Source organism: Lissotriton vulgaris, chromosome 1_1 (genome assembly GCF_964263255.1).
Source record: "Lissotriton vulgaris chromosome 1_1, aLisVul1.2, whole genome shotgun sequence".
In the NCBI taxonomy this organism is placed as follows: Eukaryota; Metazoa; Chordata; class Amphibia; order Caudata; family Salamandridae; genus Lissotriton; species Lissotriton vulgaris.
The window spans coordinates 2,102,493,459-2,102,512,113 of record NC_141685.1 but is presented as its reverse complement, the minus strand read 5'-3'; the positions used below and the strand labels follow the sequence as shown (position 1 = coordinate 2,102,512,113).

The 18,655-nt window shown below is 41.9% G+C and overlaps 1 protein-coding gene across 2 annotated transcripts in view; it reads left to right on the top strand.

The window, feature by feature from the left end:
- DCPH1 (damage control phosphatase 1) overlaps window positions 1–18,655 on the top strand; it is a 251,403-nt gene that overhangs the window by 208,784 nt on the left and 23,964 nt on the right. For both annotated transcript variants that reach the window (XM_086921320.1, XM_086921328.1), the window contains one exon: window positions 11,700–11,865. In XM_086921320.1, the coding sequence (XP_086777446.1) occupies window positions 11,700–11,865 (166 nt within the window). The remainder of the gene's footprint in view (window positions 1–11,699; window positions 11,866–18,655) is intronic.

Below are 18,655 nucleotides of genomic sequence, written 5' to 3'. Positions count from 1 at the left end.
GACCATATAGAATGATATCTTCAGTGTGCAGTAATCTAATCGGATATAAAATGAAAAAACGCCACAAATTAGGAAATGTTTATAATACTCCCCCAAGTGTAAAACGGTCTACCAACTATAAGCTAAAATAAGAAGCATAGCAGGTAAAGAGAAATGCTCCCTCCATGAAAGTAGTCAACTCCAATTGTAGAATCACCTCTAGGCGTTTGTTTGAGCAAGGTAAGCTAGAGTAAAAAGTGTGAAAGACACACTTAAAACCCGTGTTTTAAGTAACAACACGAAAATCTAATGTATTAACACTTAACAAAATTCTCTCCAATGCCACATGTGCAGGCATAGGTCTAAAACAAATAATCTTAATACCTCCGGTCAAGTAAAGGTGAGTATAAATCCCGGGAGAGGATCCAAACCGGCTCCCACTAGCTCGTGTAACCAGCAAGTAGTCCTGGTCTCTTTTATAAAGAAAACCAGGCATCAGTCTCGATAAAAACGCTACTAGTCATTAAATCTCTCAAGGGCACAAAAGGCTTTGACACCACCAGGGCTCCGGGACTTACATGTGTGTCAGGAAATCTTCGTAGGGTACTCCCAGGTCGCCGTGTTCCACGTATAGGACTCGTGACCGGAAGTGAGGCGAGTTTAAATGCTCCGCGAATTCTGATTCGTAATGTGGCTGAAAATAAACTAGACCGTCTACCTCATGTCTAGTATCTCAATGAGTGTCATAAGCACCACGTGATTGGCCCACTCTGACCAATCCAACCACACTAAAAATAAAAAAGGGGTTATTATACAAACAAAACCGACAAAGTACAAGGCTTATAAAGAACGAGAACCATAACTCCTGATTAGAATAGCTTGCACCAGGTCAAACATCGTCTCGTTACGAGACCGGTAAAAAAGTAATGACAAAAACGAACCAGCCAGCCAGTATGTCTCGTATTTGTGGATCATACTAAATTGGTGTGGGTTTGAGGCAATTGATTAACTGTTTAAGAATCCAAAGTATCGGATATGAATATATAAGTCCCTATGAGGAAAATAAAAACACACCCAGAAAAAGTGACATGTCAGTATTGTAACATCCTCAAGGGTACAACATCTTTTTCTATTGGGCCCACACAAAATTAAAGATACATTGAGTATCACAGAACAGTAAAAATCCATACACATCCAAGGTAAAACCCATGGTTGATTGATGTATCTCCGGTCATTACATTACGAGTCCAACATTATTCAATTTAGATAACACATCATCTAGTAATTTACTCATAATCCTGTTTAAAAATGTTGTCACAAAACATATGTCACAAAATTGTCCATGGGGGCTACGACACGTAGCAGTCACATGTATGGCAACTTTCATTAAAGATTTGTGTATATATATAATTTTCTGCCTAATGTGGTATTCAAAGCAAAGAGAAGTGGTATAACAGAACACTATTCAGTTCGTAATAGCACAACATTCAGTAACATACTTCATAGAAAACAAATGGCTTCCATGGCCATTAAACTGTTAGAGAACCATCAGACACGCCGAGTGAGACTGTTCAATTCAAGGTTACACATGTAGAACACGAATAGCATTACATGACACTAATCACCCAGGAAATATTGCAACTCCTGATCATAATTGAGGCCATGTTCTACACTGCGCAAGCGCATGATCCACATGGCTTCTTTCTGTCGTAATCAAGCTCTCCATGACTCTGTTGAATACTGTTTCCCCCTCAGTAACCATGTGGGAGCACATTTTGCCTCTGCATCTCTTGCCTTGAAGGGCAGAATGGAAACATTCCCGAAACACTGTTGGGTGTGGTGCAATTGGACTTTATTTGTTTCTGTAGCTCTCTCTCTACAGGTACGCAGTAAACACACACCCTCTGAATACCCTATTTTGTCCAACGGTTTATTCTTTCTAGAAGGCCATTTGCCCTTGGACATCCCAGTGCTGAGCCCTCTTTTTTTTGGTATTTGGGGTACTATACACTTACGCCCCATAACTTTTTTTCACATAGAAGTCCATCAAAATTTGACGCCTAGAATCTCCAGGATGCTGGAAAAAACAAAGGTACATATGGTTTGTAGATTCCCCAAAAGAGATCTGAGAAAATACCTAAAATATAGATATTTTTTTTAAAATAGGGAAAAAGTAATGTTTATTAATGCGTGTTTCTTATTTTCTTAAAATGGCATCAACAAAAAATTTGCTGTGCTAAGGTCCCCATCTTCGCAGCTCTCAGGAGCAAGAACAGTATCAAAAAACATGTTTTTCCACAAGTGTTGAATTTTCTAAGAAGTAGCCAATTTGTCCTGTTTTTTGTTGTTTCCAACTACTTGCTGTGTGTGTTGGAAACAGATGTGAAACCCATGGGTGATCTGGTAAAGATATGCATTTCTGGAAAGTAGCCAAAAGAGTTCTGCAAGGGATCTTTTGTTTCTCAAAGAAACCAACTGTTCTACAAGGGTGTGTGTTGGCACCTGTTTTATTTTTGCTGAATATAATTGACCTTGAAACCGAATTAGTAAATAAGAGGGCGAATGTTCCACTGATTAACATAAAACCTATACCAACACTCCTATACGCAGACAATGCTGTGTTACTTGCCAGGACGAGCAATGATCTAAAGATATTAATCTCTACTTTTGTTGCATTTATGAAAAGGCTAGACTTGGAAACAAATAACTCAAAATGTTGATCATGGTGTGTAGCTGGAAAATATTAAAACACGTTTTATGAGTATCGGGGGAAGAGTAATCAAGAAAGTGATCCAGTTCCCGTACCTTGGGTTGATGTTGGCACAGCGCATGCACATGGGTTCCATGTGTTGGGAACAGGATAAAACCGTTTTTGCATGCGGTTTGCTCACCTTTTTCTCTAGCTTCTTCTATAGGCAAAATGCCCATAGCCCTAATAGTAGAGATTTGTTGGAGGACGTGTCTACCCATTCTGACCTATGACTCTGAGATATTGGTATGTAGGGAGGTGGACATTATCCAAACTGAGGAAAACCGAGTGTGCCGCGTGTATTGGCGGTTCCTTTTCCTATATCTCATTTTGCTGTCCATCAGGAACTGGGCTTGGAGTACGTTAAAGATCTGATTAATCTTGCCCCTTTGCTGCTGTGTTGTTCCATTTGCAGAATGATGAGGCTGGTTTAAATTGCGCAATTATTACAGTTTGTCTCTCCTCTTTGTATGGGTCCAGAATTCCTTGGCTAAAATATATCAGGGATACATCTTATGTTTTTGGTCCATTCGAGAATGCTATCTGCTACGAATGTGCTGGGGACATCTCCTTATTTGCACCTGGTCTTGAGCACATTGAAACGGATGCTATTGACCCGATTTTGACTAGGTTCTTATGGGAGGCTGTTGTGTTTCCCCAAGGATAGTTTGCTCCCTCTGACATATGTATATGTCCGTTTGATGAAACATCTCCCCAATCCCTACTGCATTTTTGGTATGTTTTGCCAATTTTATCTCTTTAATGCAAGTGCAGCAAGTGTAGAGTGGCACTGATTTTTGTGCAGCAATTAGATTGTCACATTGCATGTAATGCAGTAGTAGGCTCCTTTTCGAAATGTACATTGCAATTGTGTTGATCAATGATATATTAATGATGTATTTTTTTAGTTATTCTATTTTTATGATGCCAGCTGTTATATTGGGTCTGTTTTTTACATATCTTTTTACAAGTATTTGTTGTTCCTGTTTGTTATTTATGAATTCATTTTTGTATTATGATGTATCGTTGAAGATCTGTTTTTATAAGATTGAATAAAGTACTTTGATTGACTGATGTGTTGAAATAAAAAATAGTAAAAATGAGTAGGAACATCAATTTGTGACAGTGTGTTTATCAGTAACTTCTTGTCACTATGGCAGATTTACAAAAGCAATATACGATTGATTTAGATATCATTTTCTGTTCGCGAAGATATATAGGGTTTGCAGGTTCCCAAAAAACACACAGTACTCAGAGCCCACTAAGCTGCACCATACAATGATTTTTCATAGTGTGCCAAATACAAAGCAGTTAATGTGGTAAAATATAAGAGCGGAAATGGGTTTGAAATGTTTACAGCCACATGCATCAAGCGATTTAGGAATCGCAAACGGTGCGAATCGCAAAAATCGGCCGTTTGCGATTCCTAAATCACTATTTGGGATGCATAAAAAAAAATACAAGAAATCGCTATTTTTTGCGATTTCTAAAAATGCGATTGCATTTAAGGAATCGCAATTTGCGATTCCTTAAATGCAATGCATGACATCCTTAACAATTGCGATTTCGCAATTAGGAGGGAAAAAATTACCATTAGGTAGGACCTCACTGTAATTTGCGAAAATTCTTAAAAAATGCTTTTTTTTGCTTTTTTCACACTGTCATGTTGTGCACACACATGCCCTCAGGGCATGTGTGTGCACAACATATGTGCATAGATTGATTTCAGGGGTGCAACAGGGTGTCCTTTGGACACCCCTGCACCCTTGAAATCGCAATCTCAATTTGTGATTAGCTAATTGCGAATCGCAAATTGAGATTGTCTTCCTATTCATTCCTATGGGCCTTTTGGCCCATAGGAATCAATGGGAAGGGATTCCTTAATTGTGATTCGCAAATTGTGAATCGCAATTAAGGAATAATCAGGAATCGCAAAAAAAATTGTGATTTTTTTTTTATGCATTGCCGTTTGCGATTCCTTAATTGCGATTTCCTAATTTTCGCAATTAAGGAATTGCAAACTGCAACAATGATGCATGTACCTTTTAGTAACAGTAGTTATTTGTACACCTCTGAATTTGTGAGTATCTATATTATAATGTGATTCAGAAGGTAAAGTACAAAATTCCTTCTCTCTTGCACACAGCTTACATTTGGAAGACACAAAAGCAAAGAAATTCAATGGTAATAACAAATATTCTACTCTTCCTTGTTTCGCTTGTCTCTTGATAAAAAATGTACCTCACTTGTGTGGGTGAGCCTAGAATCCGTGACATGAAGGGGCCCAAAATGCAACATGGACAGAAACGAAATTTCCAATCAAAACAAATCTTTTTTTTGTAATGTGGGTGGCTGTGGAAAACTAGACTACCCAAGGAGTTCAGGGTGGTGTGACGTGCGTGGATCTCATAAGGCACCAATAAGCCCTTGCAAACATCAAACCATGGCTAAAAACATACATTTTCTTTAAATTTCTTTGAGAGAAAGCTCTGACATTTGCCGTGAACTACAAATTTACTACAACCCAGTGTTCCCACATGTCTCCCAATAAAAAACGCTACCCCACACACAAAAAAGCGTGCACCAGGAAAGGGCTTAAAGCGCAATATATAGACTGACCAAATCTTTCCTCACAAAACCAACTTTTTTTTTTCTCAGTGTGGTAACTGTCGATTTGTTAGTCTGGGCTCAGCCTCCACTCAGTGAAACCTACTAAATAAACCCAGACCTTCCAAAAACTAGATACTTGAGGATGTTCAGGGAGCAGGGAGGCATGACTTGCATGGATGTGACAATTTTATACCCACAATTCCTTGCTAACCTCAGACTATGTCAACTAATAGGCATTTTCTTTACATTTAATTGAAAGTCCTAAACTCTTTGGGGGCCCACACATTTCCTACCACCCAGCTTTCCCACACATATCCCAATAAAAAAACTAGCCCACTTTTGTGGTTCAGCCTAGCTAGCATCTGTGACACAAAAGGCCCTAACCTGCTATGTAGAGGGATGAGGGATGGGTGTAGTTGTGGTGTTTGAATCTGGGCTCAGCCGCCACCTACGGGAAGCTACCAACCACAGACCTTTTTAAAAACTGGACATCCACAGGATTCCAGGGTGATGTACTTTGTGTTGGGTGCAAAAAAAGCATCTGTTTTCTGTCGGAATTTTAATGTCCACATTGAGATTTGAGGTCTTTCCTGTCGTAGATGCTAGATGCTAAACGCTAGACGCTGGGTCGTATGAAATTTTTGGCCCGTTAAAATGCAAGGAAAACTCGTGTTTGTAGTCCAAGTTTGAGGTTGCAACTACTTCTGGGTAAGCCCAGTCCGAAAATCCACAGTTTACCTCATTGCCAAATGCTGTGTGGGCTTTTTACAAAAATAATCCACAGGTAAGTAATAAATTCAGCAAACAGGAACGTTGGTATGATGCTTATTTGTAACCGCGTACATAGAAATTAGAATTCCACATCAGCGTGACATTTACCTCCATCCAACAAATAGTGGCAACTGCTTAAACTGGGAGAGCAACCATACAAGTTTCACAACTGCGTGCATATGAAAGCATGCACATGCACATATATGCTATTCAAAAGAACACATTTTAACCCATTCCAATAAGACCGCTCTCGAGCACCAAAGACACAGATGCACATGAGCGGCAGGGAATGCCAAGCATTAAAGGCACAGTACAACACTTTTCCCTTTAACACAAAAACAATATATATAATACAAGAGATAATAATATACAATGCATTGCCAATTCACATAAAGATCCTTATATCTTGTAGCCATGCACGCATTGCGATGCCCTCTTTGTTGCAAAGCAGGTGATGTGACAGACGAATTAAGAACTGTGTCAGAAATAGAAGGACAAGAGCTCTCTTCACAAGAGGTATATTCACAACCCTCAGTGGAAGGTTTCCATACTGATTCAAAATATCATCTAGGAAATCATACAAATCCACAACAGCTGACCTTCTAATTTGTATAATTTTTCTGCCTGTTCTTTGGTCACCTTCACTACATTTATTTTGCTCCACCAACCTTTTCCTTACAACCACACCGAACCTTTGGACACGTTTTCAACACATGCCGGGGCTGATCACTTAGACTGCCCCTCTTTCAACCTTGTGGGATCCTCACCAAAACCCAATAACCCCCATGCAACTCACATACCCAAACTTTATGTTTAGAGTCAAACAGGTGCTTAGAATGCAACTCTTTGGCGGCAACTCTCTCAGAGATAGCATCAGACGACACAAGACATCTTTCTTTGTTAAGAGTTCTGACCCAATCCGGGCATATTGTGCACCTGGATAAACTCTTCCTCATTAAGAGAAAAGTAGGAACTTCTGTAGTGCTAGAAGAGTAAACAAATACTTTCTTCTTTAAAAATGCTTTCACTTCATACCTCATCGACGAAAGCAGTGCGGATACCTTCCTTTAAAAATCAATTCATGCGCTCAACTAATCCGTTGGTTGAAGGAAATAAAGCGCAAAATAAAATGTCTAATTTGCTCCTCCAAAAATAATGCATCAGTTTAGAAACGAAATGCATACCATTGTCAGAAATTAACTCTTTTGGGGCACCTTCAAGTTAAAACGCACTTTAAGGACATAATGGCTGATTCTGTATCAGGATGTGATGTAAAATCAAAATACACCCATTTTCTTAAGTAATCTACCAAAACCATTAGATAGCATTGCAAAGCAGGAAGTAACTCAAAATGCCCCTCAAAATCTAAAGCTACCTTACACCAAGGTTCCTCTGGAAAGGGTACTGGAAACAGGGGAGTTCATGCCAAACAAGAAAATCACCATCAATACATTTCTCCACCTGAATTTAAAGCTTTACAAGAGCTTGACGCTACTAAATGTCCTTCATGAGCCCCACTAAGAGATGACTGAGGTACATACCGGTCTGATCTTACCAAAACTCCATCGACCATAAATAACTCATTAGAAACCTGAACAAAAGGGCACAGGTAAGCTTCAACACATCTCTCCTTGGGTCACCCTTTAATGAAAGAACTAACTTTTTCCAACACTGGATCGATAGTTGCTGTCTGTAGCCACTTCTAATGGAAAAAAGCAATGACGCATTCTTGTTCACATACATCCTCATGAAATTCCTCCTGAACAGGTAGCCTTAACAAACAATCAGCTTGTATATTCTTTCCCTTCAGGAATATATTTTAAAACAAAATTATGCTCCTGCAATTTAGATAATAATCTCACTAAACATGAAGATGCTCTACCTGCGCCATTTCCATTTAAAAGATGTTGCAAAGGTTTGTGGTCAGTGTACATCGTAAAACATGCATCCCACAAAAATGTTTTGCACCGTTCTGCCACCCAAGAACATGCTAAAGCTTCACGTTCAATGGTGCTGTATCGAGATTCAGCCAAGGAAAGTGCACAAGAGGCAAATGCCATTGTGCATTCCTAACCTTAACCACTTGAGCCATCACAGCACCCAATCCCACCTGGCTGGCATCCACCATCACCATGCATTCTTTACCTGCTTGAAATAGTGCAAGGGCAGGAGCAAAAACATGAAGCTTTTAACTGTATAAAAGGCAGCTTGCACATCGTTATTCCATATTTAGTTAACACCTTCTTAAGAAGTTCCCTCGGGGGTTACACAGCATAGGCGTAACCACTCACAAATCGAGAATAATACTCAGACCAAGAAAAGATCTCAGTAAGTCCTTATCACTTGGAACCTGAGCATCTTGAATGGCCTTGATGAGAGAACATTTAGGTGAAAAACCATCAGGACCAATGGAAAGACCCAAGTAATCAAATTTCTGAGCATTAAATTTACATTTGTCAGTTCTTAAATGCTTTGTTATTTATGCTACCAACTTGGGCCTAATACAACACAGCTCAACCCTCGCATGGGTAGTCTCCGAACTCCACAATTGTCTTGGCGATGAGGAAGTAGTCCAACCTAGAGTGAGTGCCAAGGACCGGTGAAAGTAAAGTGTACCCCTTATCTGCTGGTTGACTGAGACGCTAATGGTCTACCAGGCCACGGTCCGAGGCCAGGTCCCCGAGCCGGGCCCTGTCCTCATCGTTGCCTTTGTCTAGAGGACCTATCCTGTCTAAAACTGCGTCCCAGGCAAGGTTCTAGTCTCCTCTAATGACATACTGCGATGCCCCAATTTCCACAACTAGGCACTTCAGTCGACAAAAGAAGGGGCGGTTTGCCCCAGTCGGGCATATACATACCAATCCCACACAAAGGAATCTGTCCCGTAACCCTAGCGTGGCAAATGTATATCTGCCCTACTGGTCATACCATGTTTTCACAACGGTAACAGACAGTGATTTCCGGATAAGGATAACCCTTGCACTTGCCGGGTGTCCCATCTCCGGTGGACGGTGCTGTTGCAACGCTACTATGGTTTAGTTTGCCCACCCATTTGTGACACAACTTGTCGGACTGTAGGTTATCCAGGTTTGTCTCCTGCAGGAGAGCCACATCTGCTTTCTTTGCCTGCAGGTAAGAGAGCACTTTCTTACATTTGAGGCCTTTGGCATTCCAAGACAAGACATAACTTGAAGACTGTGGTAGGTTCGTGGATTGGGGCGGACATGAACTCTCAGAAGGCTCTTGGCGGAGCCGGGCTGTGATAGGAGTGTAGAAAAGAAGATCGGGGGTGTGCCCAGCGAGGCAGCGCTGTCAGCTAGGAGGCCTGGTGAGGACGTGGGTGCAGGGGGCGCAGACCAAGGTAAGAGGATTGGGGAGGTTGAGTGGAGCCAGGAACAACAGATGATAAAGGAAAGAAGAGTGAGGGCGGGAAGGCTAGGATGCCACTTTGGGGGGCAGGGAGGTACCAGACAGACGGGGAGGAGTGCTCCCTGGTGAGCACTAACTGGTGTGGGACACAAACTGCTATGGGCCCCTAGGACGTGTGCCATGGGAGGGGAGTAGGGGAATAGAGATAGGGAAGGGGTTTGGATGAGATGCAGCTCTGGGACGCAGCACAGGATGCACTGAACTGTATCGCGGGTCTAGACATGTGGAGACGGTGCGCTGATGGGGCCTCTTTGGGAAGGCAGGGCAGTGTGAGTACTGGTGGACAGGTCTGGCTAGACTGGGCACAGGATGGCCGGGGAGGTTGCTGGGGGAAGGATGCGCCCAGAGGCATACCTGGGCATCCTCAAGAGGTGGAGAAAGGAGGATCTGTGGACCCGAGGTGTCTTTTTGGGGAAGGAGGGTGCGGAGAGATGATGACCCACCCCTGCCAAGAGGGGGGCCACAGCGCAGAGGGCAACGCAGCGGCCGGTGGGTGGGGTGGGACAGTTTGCATATGGGGAATGCTCAACTCCCAGCAACAGAATAACAGCAGGTGGCCGCCGACGGCGGAGTGATATCCCTGCTAATGGAGGCCAGAGCAATCTAGGTGAACCATAAGGAGTTTTCTCGGTTGATGGGGGTACCTAGCAGCACTCACAACTCCTGCAGCCGCAGGAATCCAGAAACAGGTGGCTAGGGGAGTCTAACTAGTATACCACATTAAACAAAGCAGTAGTTCTGTGCATAGCGCTACTAGTAGTAAGTGGGCTTAGCTTGATGGGGAGTTTAGGAGAAGAGTGGTGCCCGAGGCTACCCCAGGCTGCCATCTCATTGCCGCAACGTGCATAGGAGTCGAACATTGTTCTCACTGGGGACTTAAAACAAAGCAGCCGACAGCGCACATAGGATATGTGCAGGCATAACAGACAGAACATTCAAATACTCAAAGAGTCAAATACTCATGATAATACTCAGCCGTCCGGATGGCACTGGTCCCATAAGTCCTGCTACGGTTCTCCCAGTCGCTCCGGTTCAGTACGGCACAACTATTCCCTGGGAGCTCACTCCATGGAGGGAGTGGTTTTCAGGGAGGGGGGGGACATGATTTGTCTCTGTCCTATTCTTGAGTGTGAACAGCCACACCCTCGGGGGCTCAAAACAACTTTCGTAATTAAATTGAAGTGGCCCTTCTTGCAACTTGTTCCTTCTCCTTTAACTCCCTCTGAGTTTGTTCCTTTGCCTAAACCTTCTGCTTGTGTCACAAATCTCCGATGTACATTTGACCACTTTCTTTCTATCATCTTTCACATCAACCACATTGCTTCCATTTGATTTTTGTGCATCAGGAAGCTCCTACAAATCATTCCCAAAATTCAGTTCCTTGGGGACTCTAAAGGGTCCTATGTTAGGTAAACAAAGTACTGGCTCTTGTTGTTTGGTAGATTACTTCAAATGTAGTCATCAGGGGATTTTTTTTTAATTCTAAATGTCTTGTGGCTCTCAGGTGTGAGAACTCTTGAAAGATCCCTTTCATGAGAAATGTATCACTGTGGCTTAAGGGGAGGGGACTTACCTGAAGTGCATTTACCTTAGTAATGTAGGATTGTGGCCTGACAGGGTATTATGTAAACAAAAAAAGAAAACATCTTTGGAATTATTTGCTGTCAGTTTATCTCTCGTCGACTTTCTTCCACCCATAAGAGGAACGTTGTGAAAATCCTGATGGACAACATCATTACACTACTTGAACAAAAGGAAGCTGTAGGAACCAGCCTTCCAAATGGCAGATACGCTATGGAAACAGGTTGTGGGTTCTCAGGCCTTGGTTGCCACTAACAGTGAAGCAACTTGCCTTCTAAGAGAAGAATACGGTGAAGGCAGCTCCAACCTTTCCAAAGTGAGACAACAATAAGTATGTGTTCTCAGCATTGTGTTGTGGTGTATGTTGCTGGTTGATATGTATACTGCCAGAGCCACCTAGTTACCTAGGATGTACTGCTAAAATGGGCTTTTATTCCACCGAAAGCCTTTTGATATAAACACGTCATTGTTGTATAGCTTATACAAACCTATGTTACTTTGAGATTGTGTAACAACATTTCTTATGAAACCAAAATATAATTGCCTGTTAAATCTTTTTTTTTTTTTTTTTGCAATGCAGCCCGCCTATCGCTGACTTTGATGTTTTTATGGAAGCAAAACATCAGAGCTTCTTTGAGTCGCAACAAGCTATTATTGCCTTATGCACATACTTCCTGGAGATTTTTAGAACTATTGAGGATCTTACTGATGATCAACTGAAGGAGGAGCTTTTTAAACTGCTGCAGGTAACATTAGTGTTAATTTTATATCCCAGTCCGAAAACGTTTGACTGTAAAAATGCTGTGTTATATCGAGTGAATTTGTTTTGTAGTTCACATTTCTATTGTTCTGCAGGACTGTCTTCATGAGACCTAAACTTATGAAACCTATGGGCAATTTGATGGGGGGAGGTGATATTTACATTTTAAATTCACTCCACAGAGCAAAAAGCTTTGGCTTTCACACGTGAAGTTGTGAAATCGGGGGTGTAACTTAGTGGTGCAACCGATGCAATGTACCAGGTCCAACTACAATCCCTTGAACCCTTAGAGGGAACCTACTAGCATAGGTGCTGGATGTAGGGAGTGCTGCAGCACCCCCAATGTAACAATTCTGCGGTTCCGAAAGTTCCAGAGCATTAAAAATGACTACATTTTGATTTATCTCATCACCGTGCCTTTAAGGTAAATGTCAGTCTAGTGTTCTGGCAAAATTACTGCATATTTGTTTTTAACATGGAGACTTGAGTTTACTTTTTTTCCCCTTACTACAGTGGGAGGATTTTATAAAGTGAAATATGTGACAATCTTGCTGGTGTGAAAGGAAATGTTCTAGCATAATGTTTTCTTCTTACACAACATAATTTAAAATATTAAATTAAATTAAATGTACAAATATTTCAAAATAAACAGTTAGGAAACCTCAAAGCACTAATTTTTCTAATTCTGAAGTGTGATGGAAACCACGATTTTTATAGGATCAAAGCAAATCAAGACACTTTACTTGCTAATGCACAAATGACAAATTATTTGTGGAAACCCAATTTCCACATGTTATTGTTTGTGCAGTATTTAGTTTTATCAGTAAATTGTATGTCTGTGCAAATTTAGATGTCTTGCCAATGGGAAATGTGCTCTCGGTAAATGTGTGCTACCACACCATGCTTTAGTACTATGTTTTGACCGAGTACTCCTAAATGCCAGCTACATACAGAAAGCACCCTTCTCATTCCCCTGTTCAGTGGGTGTGGCTTATGCGTGACACTTGTTCTTTGTGTGATTCTTGGATTATTTAGAATACCCATGAGTCCAGTGTTGTAACGTTGATGGCAGCACCTGCAGTCTGAAAAGTGTTCCAGCACCACTGCCTACTGTGCCCACAGGAACTCTTGCACCACTGGGAGTGAGCTGTTGGCTCTGCCCAATGCCTTCTGCTTCAGAAGTCCGAGCAGCAGAATCCACTGAAGCACCTGAGGGGTACGGACTGCCTGCCACCAGCAGAGGTCAAAGAAGAATGTATGCCTACAGTGCTGCATTGTTTCTGAAGACAAGACAGTCATAGTAATCCCTGCATTCAGCCTGACTGATGGAGGGCAGACGATGTTGGTTAGAAAAATAGCTTAGATTTTCTTAGGACAGAGGGCTGGAACTAGGAAAATTAATTATATGATTGTTATGTGTTTCATTTTATGCAAAACAATGCACAGGAAATTTTATAACAGTTTCTTGGCATTCATTTCTAATGACCAATTCAACCTTACCTTATTAAAACCAGAAGTAGGAATATTTATCCTTCCGAGACCCGTGGAAACTGTCCACAAGCTTGGAAAACAAGATGTTTCTCCCCAGAGAGAGAGTGAGCAAGCGAGAGAGCAAGCGAGAGCGAGACAGAGGTTGAACAGTTGCTATACACAGTTATTTAGTAGAGGTGGGCAAGCCAGCAAATTAACAGGGAGAGCTGAGCCATGGGAAAATTTGGCACAAAAACCATTGTTATAACTGGGGTTTCTGGTTGTCAGAGTATGCACCCTGTACAAGGAGGAACCACCACTTTAGTCAGGGTAAGCTAGGTACACAGTACAAGATAACCTGCTCTCACCCTTTAGTAGCTTGTTACAGAGCAGTCAGGCTTATCTAAAGAGGAAATTTGCAAAGTATTTGTGCAACACACACACACAGACTAACACAATGAGTACACCACAAACATACTCCACACAGGGTTCGAACTATAGATTATATTTTTCAGACTACCACAAGACCAAAATTACAAAAATCCAATATGCAGAACCGGATCTATGAATTTTTAAAAATGAAATCAAAATCAAGTGCTTAGAGTCAAATAGCGCTTAGGGGTAACTTGTGGGCATGCTGGACCAGGATAAATCCAAAGTTCAGGATGACCTCGATGGAGAGTAGGGTGGCTACAGGACCCACTGAAAAAGTAATTTGGATGGAGCAAGCTTCGACGTCTAAGACTCAATGCGCCCGTTCTGATCCATGCAGTCGATGAAGGATTCGTCTACAAGCCCCTTTACGATGCACGTGCTGCATCGTCCTCATAGAGCTGCACTGTCTGTCATTGTCAAGCTACACTCCCCGTCGTGATCGAGGCGATGGCGTCGATAGGCAATGTGTTTGGTTCCAATCGGTGTAAAGTTGTCACTGCATCAAATTTTAGGGTTCTGGACAGCAGAAATCTCCTTTCAAGGGCTCAAGCCTGGATTGGCACCACTTGGCAGGGCATGACTCACAGATGGCAGTGTCCAGCAGTTGTTGCAGGGTTGAAGGAAGCCTGATGGCCCTGAGACTTTAAAACAGGGGGCAAGCTAGCAAGTCCTTGGAGTCACTCTGGGTTCAAGTAAGATGGGTCCAGTCCTTATCCTCAGCAGGGCAACACAGCAAATCAGAAAGCAGTTCTTCCAGAGCAGCAATCGAGCAGAGTGGCAATCCTTGTAGCACAGCAGTCTTTACTGCTAGTAGTGTTCTTCACATTTCCAGTAGTGTACTGCCTTGGTAGGGTCGAAGTCCCAGATGTGCCTTTGAAGTGGGGGTGACTTCAAAAAGGCCCTTGAAGTGCACAGGTCCCCCTTTCTTCTCATCCCTGGCTTCAGATCAACAGTAGGGGGTAATCAGTCCTTTGTGTGGGAAACGGGACACTGTCTATTTATGTGTAAGTATTGGCTCCCCATCCCTATTTCTGTCCAGGAAGAGCTATCGAATGGAGAGGAGTTCTGTCACACCCACCCTTTCTGTGTTTGTGGCTGTCTAGAGGAAATGCACAAATTGTAGCTGTCTCCTACCCCAGACATATTTTGGAGAAAGCTGCAAGGCATACAGAACAGTAATAGCAGAGAAATGCCCACTTTCTGAAAGTGACGAACAATAAAGGAGTTCGGCCCAGACCGCCAGTTGAAAGATGATCCAACTAGAGAGATTTAGGAAATAATTGGCGCTATATTAAAAACTGGCCTTGACGACAGTATTTTGGACAAAAAAAGAGTTTGAGCATTTAAAGAAAGTTTCCTAAAACTCCAGTTCTATATTTTTTGCAAAAAATTCATAAGAGACTAATCGATCCTCCGGGAAGACCGATAGTCTCCGGGTGCGAGTCGTTGTTATAGCCAATATCCAAATACATCGACTTCTTCCTGAAGCCCTTCCCGATTGAGGTACCCTCGTATTTGAGGGACATGACTGATTTTATCAATAAGATTGAGGACTGTGAATTCCTTGAAGGAACACAACTGCTGGTGTCCTTTGATGTGACATCACTGTATACACAAATACCCCAAGAAGAGGCACTCCAGGTAATTGAACTTTATCTTGAAATAAGACAAAGACCCCATAGGGTCTACACTGGATTTATTGTTCCGCTAGCTGAGATTGCCCTGAAGAAAAACTATCTTAAATTTGAAGATCAGTTTTACATCCAAGTGAAGGGTACTGCCATGGGTTGTCCATTCTCTCCAGAAATGGCAGTCCTTTTCATAGCGCAGTACGAAGAAAGGTTAATTCATGGCAACAACCCTTTCAGAGATAATGTGCAGCAATGGCTGTGTTACATCGATGACATCTGGTGTGTGTGGCAAAGATCTGTAGAGGAATTATTACGGTTCCATGAGTGGCTAAACATGCGACATAAAGAGAATAAATTCTCTATCCTGTATAGTCAAACTGACCTGACCTTTCTAGATGTCCAAGTGCAGGTAAGAGAAAACAAGATAATTACGCCCCTTTACAGAAAAAGTACCAATAGAAACACAATCTTACACCACAAAAGTGCGCATCCACGAAGCCTAAAGGAGAACCTCCCCTTTGGTCAGCTACTGAAAATAAGGAGAAATTGTTCAAACAGAGCTGACTTTGAAATCCATGCTGAGGTCTTTTGCAAGGAAATGGCCACAAGAGGTTACCCAAAAAAACTGCTCAGGCATTCAACAAAAAGAGCGTGGAACACACCCCGAGAAGTCTTATTACAAATTAAGGAGAACCCCCCACTTGACAGGCTAGTCTGCGTCTCTACGTTTGGTCCAGCCACCAACAAATTCAAACAAATAATTTTGAGAAATTGGCATTTGCTGCAAAATATTGACAACACTTACCAAAGACCGTTGTTTGTAATGAAGAGAAATCAAAGCATTGGCCACAAAATAGTGAGGGCTGACATCTTTCCCACAAATGCGAAAAGTGACTTACGCTCACAGTGGCAATTAAAACCTATTGAAGGCCACAAGAAATGTGGCAACTGTGTCGCTTGTAGCACTTCGCTGGAAGGCATTGAATTTGTACACAAATCCATAAAATGGAAACACACTGCTTTTACCACCTGCAAGACTAAGAATGTGGTTTATTCCATTATATGCCCATGTAATAAGGTGTGTATATAGGCAAAACAAACCAACAATTGAACCAGAGGATTACTCAACATCGCTCCGCATTAAAAAAAAGGTGCTCACTGCACCGATGGTTGAGCACTTTATTACAGAGTCACACAGTGAGAACGATTTTAAATGGACTGTGCTCTTCTCCCTTAAAGTATTAATTTTTGTGAGGGACACTGACAGCCTCTTGCTACAGAAAGAGGCATGTCTGATTTTGAAGTTTGATAGTGCTACAACAGGCTTGGACCTGATAACTGAGCTTTTCGAGGGCGTGATTTATTGTGATTGCCTCCTCATTTGTTCAAATGCGCAATTTAAGTCAATTTATGACACCTCTGTTAATCTGAAACTACGTGTCCCAGAGTGCTTAATGCCCGTTTAAAAACTACCGACGATTTCTGCCTGGCCCGTTTGTTCAGGTAGCTTAAACTACAACACCCAAGTGCCCCTGCTGGTTATCATGCATGATGGAGGACGTGTGAACGCCAAACTGCCCGCCTGTGAGCCAGAGTGTACCGTTGAAATATTGTGAATCTTGACCAACTCTTCCAACCCGGTAAGCCCTCTGGTTTTTCTGTTTCATGATAGCAATCTCTCACGCTTCGTTAAAACATAGTGCAAATCGTAAAACTCCCCTCTTTTGTTCCCAGCAATACGCTACACGGAGTGAGCGAGTCAACTGTCGGAGCTAATTCTGGGACTGCTTCCCTAAAGGTAAACCGTCACTGCCTAAGAATGCAAAACTCTTAATAATACAACCAACAATGGAGTTTAGATTTATTATCTCAGTTTCGGAGCGAGAAGAAAAAAATTGGAGAGAGCGACGTAAAGACTTAGATAGTTGCTGTTGCTCAGAGAAAGTATGCTCTCTTACAGCGAATAAATATTCCTCAATTCGAGGCATGTTTGGCAAGGTTTAATAAATACAGTTCTACTTTATCTTCCCAGAATTTCCTGTTGGTTACTGTAGCGTAGTCGTGCTGCACCAAGACAGGGGGCATACAGTTTCAGGAGAAGTGTGGCTCACTGGTTAGAGCAGGCAGACGCTGAAGCAGAGGTCAGACCCGGGCCCAGGGTTCAATTCCCGACGCAGCAGGGTCTTGAGCTCAAATGTCCACGGACTCGATAATTCTCGCTTCGGTGCCTGACCTAATCATGGGTTCACACTCTGCAACTCTGGGCAATAGCTTGCTTAATCTCCACAACGGCCCCCGCGGCGAGATGCCTGGCTTTCACCTTTGGGATGCCCTGTAGGGGCTATCTCACAGGGAAAAGCCAGGACGGGTTCCTAAGGCAAGCGCTTAGAGACCCCTGGGTGATAAGCGCTATATAAATCCAATATACAATACAATACAATACATTGTAATTTCATTTCATAGCCCCGCAAGCTGGAGACGTGATTTGAACTTCACACCAGGTACATTTTAAAACCTAGATAGTGTAATTTGACACCTAAAGAAAGGAGTTTATGGAGCCCTCTTTAATAGTAGTGTTTCGCTTTATTGTTGCTTTAGATAAATCATCGTTACACACAGGATTGATGTCCAGTGCGAATCTAGACAGTAAGAAGCCCTGATGAGAGTCCTTGCACCGTGAGGACGAGGACTTGAAACGCGTTGGCACTTTTGCCATTGAGGAACTTGAATTAAATAACCACAGAATTCGAGGGAGTTTCATTGTTTTCCCTTGTTCTGTTGTATGTAGTTTCCTTTGGTTGTACAGATTACGAAAACTAAATGAATTACACACTCCGAACAGTTAATTTGAAATTTTGTATTTGAATGGTAAGTTATTCATTTTTTTGTTGTCGTCATTAGTCAAAGTATGGTCCCATTCTGTGTAATGTCTACTGAGCATATGTAGTCAGTTAATTGTTTGTTTTTGAATAATGAATGTAATTCTTGACTGATATGTTTACATGTCTTTCTCTGTATAAAACAAATGAATCTTTGAAAAAACAAAATGGGTTAATAAATACCTGATTGAACAAAAGATTTGTTTGTTTATCACTCCAGCGTTTATAGAATGAGCTGGAAGTAATTCTTAGGTCCAGGTAATTTTCTTTTTGTTATCACTTTCTGAAAGTGTCATTTCTATAATAATAATATTGTTAAATCCAACTTTACCATTAAAGAGTATTTTTCATTATTATTTCA